Source organism: Cinclus cinclus, chromosome 3, assembly GCF_963662255.1.
Source record: "Cinclus cinclus chromosome 3, bCinCin1.1, whole genome shotgun sequence".
In the NCBI taxonomy this organism is placed as follows: Eukaryota; Metazoa; Chordata; class Aves; order Passeriformes; family Cinclidae; genus Cinclus; species Cinclus cinclus.
The window spans coordinates 85,873,702-85,885,908 of record NC_085048.1 but is presented as its reverse complement, the minus strand read 5'-3'; the positions used below and the strand labels follow the sequence as shown (position 1 = coordinate 85,885,908).

Here is a 12,207-nt window from a genome sequence, read left to right as displayed (position 1 = left end):
AGCCAGAACTGACCTTAAACAGAGTATAGGGCCTGAACCTTAAACAATAGTAGTAGTTAAAATCAACAACTTGAAAGCAGCTGGAATGGTAACTTTGGATTGTATACAAAGTCCATCACACTCAAATATCACTACCAGAATTGGGAGTTAAAAGTGGGAAATAAAATTATGTTTTACATCAACTTCCTTCCTTGTTTAGTTTTTGAGACCTCACTGATAGGTACTCATTAAGATTCTTTACTAACAAACAGAACAGATACCTTCTGTTTCAAATTTGAAGAATACCAGAGGTATATGCTTCTAAAATTATTGTACTTTTTATTTTCTGAACTGCAGCTTCATTTAGGCAATTGTTATGCCACCCTTCATTTATGCAACTGTCTTTCTGCTTTCAGTGCAGGCAAACTCAAAAGAAACCCTGCATTTATGGCATCTCTTGTTCATATGTAAAAAGAATTTTTCTTTGGTTTAGGTAATGTTAGCTGAGCTAAAAGGAAAAGATGAAGTATATGCAGTGAAAGTCTTGAAGAAAGATGTCATACTCCAAGATGATGATGTAGACTGTACAATGACAGAAAAGAGAATCCTGGCATTGGCACGGAAACATCCATATTTAACACAACTTTACTGCTGCTTCCAGACAAAGGTAAGCTATATGACTCTTTTACCAGCTTCTGCCCAAGGAATAACATTTACTATTTCCAGCCTGAAAGAAAACAGCATAAAAAGTACAGCAATATTTTGAAAATATTTCTGGTAAGTTTTCAGCGTTTTATTGGTAGTGTACAGGAGTACTGGCTGCTGTTAAAAAGCATAACTACTATTACCTTGTAAGTACCAGGAGATGGCAGTAAATGAGTTAAAAAAATTTAAAAACCCACATGCATAAAATGCACAAAAATGGCCCCTACTGAGGAGGTTTGGCACCTACTGAGGTGCCATTTTCTGTTTCTTTGGTACATTAATAGGGTGTATCATTTGTTGAATTAAGTACAAGTGTTTTTAACATCCAGTGTGCAGTACTTGGGTGTAGCATTGCAGAAAAGCTGTGACTAAAACATCTCCTAGCAAAGTTGTCAGCAAAGATAAATAGTGCAGTGGGAAAGCCGTAGAAAATGGCTAGTAGGATCAAGATTACAGTGGTCTGAATTTGGAAACAGCAAGCAATTAACAGGGTTATGCAGTTCTTAAAATAGTCAAAATGTGCTAGCATTTTATATGCTTTGAAGTTCACACAAAGCAGGATGGCATCCACATTGGTCTGTGGAGGGTGTTTCACATTCAGACTTTTGTTATGTGTGAACATACTCTTAAAATGTTTTAACATATTATTTTAAAATTTATAACTAGAATTAAGCATGTTGTTTCAGATGAAAGAAGTGATTAAAAGATTGTAATGGAGTGAGGTATAAACTCTGTGAACAGAAAAGGGACCTTTAGGACTGAGTGCACTCCTTGGAGCATAAATAAATGTATCAACAGCCTGATGTGACTCATAGTCAGAGCATTGGTAAAGATCAGTTGTACATTAAGTAAATTATGACTGAAGATTCTTCTGCTACTCCTCTGATTTCCTGGAGATTCCTTTCCTTTTGTGTTTTTGGTCTGTGCTTCCCTCTTTTTGTACCACACTTTCTGCCTTCCTCCCTGCTCTCCAAAGGCATTCATCAAAGATACTCAGAAGTTCTTCTCACTGTCTTCTCTTTTCCCAGACTTCTTAGCAGAGAGAAACTGTAGTTTCTGACTTTTCTTGAGCTCAGAGGAATTAATACTGAAGTGGTTTACAGTTGAAAGTCTTAGGCTAGTGTCTCTTATCAAACAATCAAAACTATACCTAGTGATACCTATTGAAATTAAACAGCCATAGTTTAAAAATTGAAGGGTTTTCTTGAGCGTGTCCTATGAAAAATTTACAAAGAACTCTTTCTAAAGGAACGAAAATACCAAATACCAAAATACATGAAAAAGCAAAAGCAGTAGGCCTGCTAAAAGTACATGTTACTTATAAATGGCAACAAATGAAAATGTACCAAGTAAATTAGTCACTGAATGGCTTTCTCAGGTTCAGGAGGAAAACAGGCAGAAAAACTTGCTTGAACAAACATAATCTGTGGTTAAAATAGCTTCATTGAGACAAAGGCAGTAGTACAAAAGGTTTTAAGTGTGTTCCACAGTAGTATATAGTTACTGACACTGCTATTGTGTGCCATGGCATGGCAGCTGTACTTTGCAGAACTGGTCCCTGAAGTTATCGTGCTGGAATTACATTTTACATTTCAAGTAGAGCATATTTGTAGTATACACCCTGACTTAATGGGACGATTGACTCAGTATTCATTGTCAAAGCACTCAGAGGCTGTCTTTATGTAATGAGATTACTTGCTTTGTTCCTCTTCCACAAAAATGCAGATGTAGAAGTTTGACTTTATATGCTGCAGTGTTTTCCTGCAGTAATCAGCTGAAGACACTGCAGAAAAGTTGCCTAATATGCTTTTTACAGTAAGTGTGTTTCAGTATTATTTATTTTTTACATGGAGCAGACTTTTCATTAGTGTCACTTATTAAATGAATCTATAATTATCATGACAAGTAAGGGTTAATATTTTAAATTACTTTGGAATTCAGAAATTGTGCTGAATAATGCCTACCAGCAGCATACATTATACACTAGTGTGGTTTTAGCCTTATATATCTAATTTCTTTTAGCAATTCCATCTAGCTTCCTTTCTTTAAAGAAATATTCTTGGGACTGATATTTTTTATGTTCCTGCTTAATACAAAAGCAAACTTCTGTCAAACCAATTTGCTTTAAGCCCATCAAAAAATGAGCTACCACTGCCCCCTGCTCTCATCAACATTTTAGATCTATTAAAAAAAAATATCTTCAAGTATTGTACTTCAGGAATAGTTTTGAAATATTTTTCAGTGATCTTGAAGTTGAGAGAGTTCCAAAGCTTGGGATAAAGTGTGCAAAGCTGACACAGGGTGTTTTGTCTGCAGTAGTTTGAGGAATGAGCTCCTCAACCCAGTCCTACGCATCAGAAAGAAGGTAAAATCTACAGACAGGGCCTCAGCTGATCTGGATTTGTATGTGGAAGGAACTTAACTCTTTTAGTGTAGCATATCTTGTAAAACTGTGTCACCCTTGGATATTATTTTTCAACACTCTTTATGCTATGGCAGCATTTCCCTTCTTGTTTTGCCAGGGTATGGTCAAACCTGCCCAAGGCCTCATATACAGGGTGCAGCATTTTTGTAATAACTGAGCTTTGCTGATCATCATCTTTGGTTTATTCAGGACTTCATTGTGTAGGCATTGTTTTCTCAATAAAGGCATTGAGGAAACATAGGGCATTTTTCAGGGTTTAATTTTGTTTCCACTTTTCCTCATATCTTCTCTTTTTCTATGTGTTGGTCCCTTGATTTTACAGTAAGGAGTATCTTACCTGATAATAATCTGATGCTGCCCAGTTCCCCTTTTCAGTGTCCTCTTGCCTCCAAGCTCATACCCTGCTTCAGGGATCAGCTATGGAACAGTATACACCTGAGGTTTTATGGATAATGCTTCAGTCAGGTGGCTGACAAAGGGGATTTAAATGCTTCTAGACATGTTTTCTCTGAAGACATCCTTGTGTTCATTCAGTTGGATGTTCTGTGAGAATTAAAGTGCTTTTTATGAAAAAGTCTAGAAAATATAAGTAGCTTCATTCCTCCTATACCCCTGTCAACTTTCTTCATAAGTACTTGAAATTTTCTAGACCTGTTCCCTATGAGATGCATACACATGTGTGTGCCCACCCTGTAATTTATAATGAATTATTCTAATAAATACTTAAGAAATAAAATGAGGTTTAAATTATTTAAGTCAATGAAAGCTTTATTATGATAATTCGGTTCAAAACTAGAAGAGTAGAGAGCTGCTGCTTTTTAACATCTGCCATTTGATTTTTTTTATCCAACTTCATAAAATCAGATATATTTGGAGATAGTGCTCACCTTCTCTTTTCATAACACTATGTTCAACAGATGTAGTAGACAGTATTTTTAGTGCACAGAAATGTTCCTGTTGAATGATTGAGTTGCTGAACTCTAGGACCCTTAGTCAACATTATAGCTCTTTCTCTTAGAGGAAACAAGGAGTTAAATAAAGGGTAGAGAAAGTCAATTACTACAGGTAAATAAACTTATGCCACCCATAGAAACATTACTCTTCCCTACAGTGTTAAAATCAGTGTATCTATCCATAGCATAGCTCTGGGGCTGACCTGCAAGACCATTCACTTCTTTCCTGTGTTCTGGTGTTGTAAGGTAGAGATCAGCCACGTGAGGTGGCAGGAGGGCATCAGGACATCAGGAAGGGGCTGTGGTGACCCTGGTGTGACTTATGTTTGTCCCTTAACTGTTGTATGCTACCTAGTGGCTTACTGCTGCTTTGTCCTGGATTGCGAGTTCTGTGGTTCAGGTGATATTCCCTTCTGGTGTTTGCACTGTACCTAGCACACTCAGAGTAATGCTAGAAGTCTGGTGTTTATGAAGCTGTAATTCAGGATGTTTTATTCTGTTTCAGCTGTCATGATGTCCCTTTGTTACTCTGAAAAATCCCTGAACCTCTTCCTGCATCAGACCCCTCTAAAAACCAAGAGTAATTAGTCTTCCTTCCACTATGGCTTGTATTTAAATATTTCTGAAAACGATTTGCAAGTCCAGTGGAAAAGTGTAAAATGGAGTTCCATTTTAAAAGTGGTTTATTTTGTAATAAAGTGTAAAAGATAGAAGGGAAAGAGAATCGTTGTGCTTACGATTTCTATTAAGTCTTCTTGTTTTCTAAGTTAATTTAGGAAGAATCCCTGTAGTATGTGACCAAAACTGTCATTGGTAAGGTTAAATAAAGTCTTGTTTCTTTTATGTGTATTTGTACAAGAAAAAAAAAAGTCTTCTGCCATTATAGCTCAGAGGAGTGTCATTCATGATATACAGTGCAAATTAACCTAGATGACTTGCCACTGTTACATTCATCTGGGACTAATCAGATTTTATAATCCATTTTATCTGGTATTCTTGTACTTTTGTTGCTAAGCAGCTAAAGCCATTATACAGATATTGCTATATGGGTGTAATCAGTTTAACGCAAGTTTGCATTGCCTTTTATTACTGATTAGTGTCAAATTAGAACTTTTTAGGGTCCAATTCTGTTCATTATTATCCCTGCTTCAGTGGATTTGTACGTGTGAGACAAAACACTAAATGAATCCCTATATTTTTAGCTATTTTAATACTAAAATAATTTAATATAATTTAAATATAAAATTATTGACAAAGGTTCCTTAAATATACATGTTAACTATGGTAAAAAGGTAGAATAAAATTGTAGGTCAGCATAGAGTGATGTTATTTATACTGTTTCTATTGTGGTACCTTTTTATATACATTTATACACATTTACATTCAAACCTAATTTAAGTATTTTATTTACCTATGTTGCTACATATGCACACACACAGAATATGTACAATAATAGGTGTTTTTGTATTCCCAAATCCTGGTTTATGCAGGCAGTTCATATAATAAGAAATTAAAATATACTGATTTTGACTTTTTCTTCAGAGTATTTTCTGAAGCACTACAAGGTAGAATAGTATCTGGTGTTGTTTCATTTATCATACAGTTAATAAGTTATTTAAATATACAAAATCTTGGCAGAATAAGGTTTTTCAGAAATTTATGTTGTGTATATGTTAAATTTGGCTTTACTGGCGACTACGACCCAGTGTGAATGCACTGACCACGATCAGTGCATTGTCTGAAAGTAGACACTATGGTCAAGAATAGTTGGAATAGTGAAGCTGATGATTCAGTACTGTAGTCATTGTCTCTCTCACACACAAGGCCCTGTTTCCAGCATGATGACCCCATTTTGGGAAACTTGCTATTATGCAGCTCAGTTATTGCTAGCTGCTCTTGAAGGATTATTAAAGCCTGGTTAGCTCACTGAAGATTTATTGTTCACATTAGTCCCTTTAGTGTTAAACTTCAAGTCAGGCTAGCAGAGCAGCCAGGCTTATCAAGAGCCTGCAGGAGAAATTGCTCCTCCAGCATCAGTCAGAAGAGTCTAAATGCTCCTCTTTCATACAGTAAGGATTTTTCTTTTGTGATATAGCACCCAAACTGAACAGGACTCTTTCACACCCTCTCAAAGCTAGGGCTTGTTCCTAGTTTGCATGTATGCAAGTGAGTGCTGCAGCTGCAGCTCCATGGATTGCTTTGCTGTGACCAGCTGAGGTCTCGACAATCCCTGGAATAGTGGCCAGAATTCACTGCAACAGCCGTCATGAAATAGGTAGGGCAAGCTGGAGGTTTTGTTTTGGGGTGGTTTTTTTTGTTTGTTTTTTTTTGTTTGTTTGTTTTGTTTGTTTGGTTTTTTGTTTTTTGTTTGTTTGTTTATTTGTTTTGTTTTTTTTTTTTTTTTAATAACCTTGGTCCTCATGCCTGCATGTTAGGGCTTTAGAGTTACCTATGTCAGTAGTTCACTGTGTTAATGACATCTTAGTGCAGCCAAGCATAAAAGTCAACGTCAGGATTTTAATCCTGATCTGGTCATGTGCAGACAGGAGGTTTTTGGGATAACAGGTAGAGCTAAAAGGCCTTTAAGGTGCTCTGTTTTCATATCTCTTGGACAGGAATTACATATTAAACACTTCTGATCTTGGGAAAAGTGTGTTTCTCCAGTTGAGGTATGCTCGAGGGGAGAAATTTTCAGAGCATCTACCCAGATGCTTTGCCAGTAAGTTCCCTGGAACATCTGTCTGTCTTGTACACTGTCTTTTAGCAGAGATTAGAGGAGACAGGAATACTGTCATCCAAACAGGATGAAGGGGTAGCAGACTTTCAAGCTGGAGTAGTCCCCTGACTTACTGGATCCATGAAATCTCTGTATAATCTTCTGATATGGCTGTGTTAACATCATTCTGGTTGGTTTCTGATCTGGCATTCTTAATCTTACAGCTCTTGTGGAAACACAGTACTGTTCCGTATCCAGCAGGATAATTCAATATTGCTGCTTTAAATGAAATCCTTTGTGTTAAAGCTGTACTGTGGCTTTCAGTTTAGTTTTGTTTTGGGAGAGTGGGATGGATAAGGGTACTATCACTTGTGGCAGCATTGCTTGGAAGGAATGTGCCTAACTGATTTGTAACAGAATCTGTCATTCTGCAGACATGTGCTGTGATCTTCTTTCTGTCCTTCCTCTGCACCAACATCCTGAGACCATTCTCACAGATGTTGTAGGTTCCCTCATTTAGACAAAAGAGACCCAAGTACATGACCCACTGGTCACTTGTCCAAGCACCCTTTGTGGTTTTACTTGTATTTTATGGCCGTAAAACACCATTCACAATTTGAGTTGAGTGGACTCAAGATAAAAATAAATTTGCAACAATACCTATCTTTAAAATAAGTGAAAATGTAATGCTCACATGGGTAGCTGTTGGGATGCCTGTTTATGCCAGTTGACTGTTTTAAATGCTATTTAAAGAAAGCCCATGACACACAAGAGATTGTGGGGAGACATTTTATATTGTGTTTGTTAGGTGTCGCTCTTCCAAGTAAGCAACTAACACACCCCAAAGGAAGTGTCAGGGAAAAGGAAACTGCATAGAAAATTTGATTCTTCTACTGCTTCTTTTCTAAATGCAGGAAATTATTCTCTTTGGAATTCATTTGGGCACTTTAATATGACTTTTTCTTGTAACAACAGTAAGCTTAGTAAGTTATAATTGTACCCAAGAGAATTTCACCATGGGAATGAAGCGGAATTTACAAAACATTTCATTTTGCAACTTCAGTAAAATTTTCATATATTTTTTTTAGCATCTACACAGAGTAGTTTTGGCATAACATGTCTTTTGCTCCATACACGACAAATGGGACAAGCCTGGCTAGGGTATAGCTTAAAGTATGCTTTATCTCCTCTTCTCAAAACCATGCCATCAGATTATTTTTTTTACTGTTCATGCCATTTTATCTCACTTGTGGGTGAGTAGTTTTTCTAAAACTTTTTGATGCAGGGTATTTTCTCCCATAGTTACTGTGGGCTGTGCGAGAGTAGCCATGCCCAGTCCACAATCTCATGCTTGGGTATAGGGAAGCATGTAGGGAACCTCTTGGTGTTCCCACATAAGTGGAGCCCTAGGCCATTCTGTAAGCTGAGAAGTATTCAGCAGGGGGTTCTATCTCCATAAAGTAATGACAAAGATGATCTGTAAGGTCAGCTCAGCCTTTAAGAGAAGTGTCTTTCTGGAGGAGAATGAGGGATGTGTCACTTGTGGGCCTGTGAGTCCACAGTCTCTTCACCAGGGCTGAAATACTGTGTGAAGTGTATATACAATTTCCATAAACAGTAAGAAACAGTAAACATAAATTTATACAATATGTATAGGTAAAATGAATCTCACCATTAAGGCTTTCTGTTCTCTTCTTGTAAACTCATCAGTCATTAAAAAGTAATTGTTCAGAACTGAGGAAACTTGAATAATAAAGACTCCTTCCAAGTCTTGGCTGTGCTTATTCATACGTAGTTCATAGCAATGCAAAGAGTGTTTATGGAATGCATTCTGAAGGTTAACATACAGACTTAGCTACTTTGATAGTGTAGAGGATAAACCAGCTGGTAGTAAGTCTGCACATTTCCATAATCTTAAGTTGTGATCTAGAGAGATCACCCCATTTTACCCTTAATACAACCAAGAAAGACCCAGTTGCAACTCTTTTTTACAGAGTATGGGCACCTTGCCAAGTTCACAAGAAGGCAAATTGTCCTTTTAGGTATTTAACTTTCAGCCTATAGAAGGATGAACGGGATCCATTTCATAAACTTCTATAAATAAGTTTTTCCAAGAAGCTTCACAGAATCACACAAAATAACTAACTTGGAATGATCTTACTGGTAAGTAGTTTCTTGTAAAGTCTGTGGTGGTACTTATTTTCTCTTGTCTGTTTTCAGAAACCCTTTATTAAAATCACACAGAATTTTTCTGCTAAAAACTGCTTCCTGAGCTGTAGAAAAAACCCTATGACCTGAAAATAAAACACACTATTTTCTTCTGTGCTGCTTTACTCATTTCAGAGGGTTTAAGATGGTTTAAATGGTAGCAGAATTTTGGACAGTGTTTCCTGTTGTCTGATTAATTTATACTTGTGAATTGCCAGTGTTTTCAGCTTTGTGAAGCATATACTTTGCCAAAACTTAATCAAGTTCTGGAAACAGGAAAGTATGGAAAACAAAGCAGATACAATTAATGCATTTAAAGGTCACTGTTGCATTTATAGAAGTGCAGAAATCCAGACAGTGAAGAGAGGTGTATGAATGATGACTTTCAATAGGTATTGGAAAAGCCTGGCTCAGGTAACTCACGTTTTAAGAACAAAATAAGGTAGTATATGGGACTCACACAGATCAATGGATATTCATAAAGGTCTTCATTTTCAGGAAGGGTTCTGAAAACATGTTGAATAGGGAATGTTATATGTAGACTAGGGTTTTTGCATTTATTTATAGGTTTTCATTAATTCTGTGTGCTCATGTATTTTTCTCTTGAAATGTGAATTTTAAACCTCTTACACGATTCCTTTCATCCCCTTTTGAGAACTGTTTTGCATAAAGGGCCAAAGAAAAGACAAAACCAAAATCTGTTCAAATGTGGTTCTGTTCTCATATGAAGACAAATGAGCAGAGCAACCAATGGCATGTCTGGCCCAGTCTCTAACAGTGCCAAAGCAGATGTCCAGGAAGAATGTCAAGCATATCGTGACATTTTTCCAGAATACTATCCCAATATCATGAGATAGACAACTTGGGCATTCTCTGAGCCAAAGATGGCAGGTCTGTATGTAATCAGATGGCACTTTGCACATAATACTTTTTGTGGTAGGTGTTAAAAGTGAGAAGCTATTTGGAAATGTAACTGCTAGTGAATGTTGCATTTTGTTCACCCGCATGGAGTGGAGAAATCCTCTTAAGACCACACCTGCAAACAGACAGCCCTACAATGCTGTATAAATATTTGCACTTTTTCTTTTCAGTGATATTTCTGAAAGTATTGTCTATGCCATTAAAAATCTCAAAACTAAGGTAGCTGCGCTATATTTTCATCATCTTCTAGAGTAGTGAAATAATATGTCTGAGCACCTGGAAATGCCAACTATAATAATGATTGAGGTTTGTCAGATAGAACTGATGCCTGGAAAGGCTGACCTGGAACAAAGACTAGACAGAGCAAAAGGAATAGTATAGGTATTTATTGAAAGGATACACTTTGGGCAGTGCAAGAGCCTGGCCAGGGCTATACCCAAATCAAATCCAAGATGGATCCTGGTCATGAGTTTTTACACTTTTATGAGTTTTGGTTCGTCTACATATTGAGGTCAATTATCCAACCACAGCCCCAGGCTATGAAGTCTCAGCCCCCTGGTTTGCCCCCTTTCCCTTAGCCATTATTTATGCTTTTTGGGTATCAGTTGTCCTTGCTTCTCTAGCTAGGAAGGGATTGTTTTGTCTAATTACCCTGTGAAGAGAACTTGCTGACACCTAACATGAAGTTTCAGAGTTACACACTAAGCAGCAGAGATTCTGAAAAAAAAATAAAAGCTGAAACCCAAAGCATCAAAAATAACTCGGGATTTTCTGCAAGTATTTCAATATGCGTGTCCATAATGTTTTGTTATCCATACATTACATAGAAAAAGTATTATATGTTGTAATGCAGGTAAACAGTACATAGTAAATTTGATAGAACACTTCTCAAGTTGCTTTTTCCATTGCTGAGAGGAAAGGTACTGAAAGAAAGAAAGAAGTGTTACACTATCTTGTGCTTTCCAATCAGGAATATAAGCAGTGAACCACAGCTGGCAATGCCATGCCAGAGCCAAAAGGGCATCATGCATAATGCATTAGACTTAATTAAGAAGCATGCCAAAGAGTGATGCCATCCTCTTTCAGATTTTCAGTCTGCAGTGTTTGTTGCATTTCTGAAGTAGAAATCACAGTATCACAGACTGTGTTGAGATGGAAGGGACCCACAAGGATCTTCAAGTCCAAAATGAAATAAAGCTTTTTAAAACCTAATTCAGCCACTTTTTAATACATTTATCTGAGCATTTCTTGAAGAAATTATTGAGTATAGGCAACTTTCAGAAGGGAAAACAAGTGTGTTGGCTATACTTAGGGATACAACACATTATTTATTTATGGATCTGTACAGCACAGGACAAATTTTATAAGATAAGTTAATTAGAAAGAAATCTTTATTGTATTTTTAGATGATCAAAGAGTAAAAATAAGATTTGGCCAGGAAGAGGGTCTGTCTTCAGGACTTTAAAATTCTGTATAGCTCTGTGGTGTAATTAGCTCCTGGTAGGTCCTTTTTGGTTGCACTGAGATGTGAGAAGCTTGGTGGTCATGTTCCTGAAGTCTCACCCATTCAGCCTGGTGCCACATGTTCTCATGCTTGCAGTATTCAAGAACAAGTCCTTTAATGGCAACTGCTGTACTGCAACAGCAATAGGAAAGGAAGCTTGCAAAGCTTTTCTAGCATAATGAGAAAGGGGAAGATCATATCTAATGAAATTTCTGGATCAGAAATGAGGGAGTTTTAGATAGGAATCTGAATCTAAAGAGGCTTAAACTCACCAAACCTCTGAACTTTTGGAAATTTGCCATGAATCTGTGGGAAAAGTTAGGAAAGAATTGTTGCTGGGTGATATGCCCAAGGAGATTAACTGCTTTCTACAGTGCTCTTCAATGTGGTATTATTATATAAAACACTTGAAGTGGTTCAAATATCCCTTAGGCTAACATGTAATCTCAGCCACATATGTAACCCAATATCAGAGTATTGTTTCACTCTGCTTTTTAACTGGATTTAGACTGATGATTTGGGTCTAAGAAGCCACAGGAAGCTCCCCAGAACCTAAATACCACCAAGTTCAGATATGATAGCCAATGCAGACTTCATTAAAATTTGTTAACCATTATCTGATTGCACAGTTACCATCCTTCTGTAAATATCATTGACAGAAAGGGGGTGTATTTACTGGCCTTGTACAGAGAAGAGTAATGTTTTATCCATTAGTAGTGTGTTGTTTTTAAAGTTGTTTACATTCTTTGAGGAAATGCGGAAGCTACTGCTTGAAGAGGTTAGAGGACATATGAGT

General features: G+C 36.9%; 1 protein-coding gene across 1 annotated transcript in view; it reads left to right on the top strand.

Annotated features, from left to right (window-relative positions):
* The window catches only part of PRKCE (protein kinase C epsilon), a 282,588-nt gene that overhangs the window by 185,147 nt on the left and 85,234 nt on the right, over positions 1 to 12,207 (top strand). Inside the window, exon 10 of the mRNA XM_062489237.1 lies at positions 473 to 646. Within this exon, the coding sequence (XP_062345221.1) occupies positions 473 to 646 (174 nt within the window). The remainder of the gene's footprint in view (positions 1 to 472; positions 647 to 12,207) is intronic.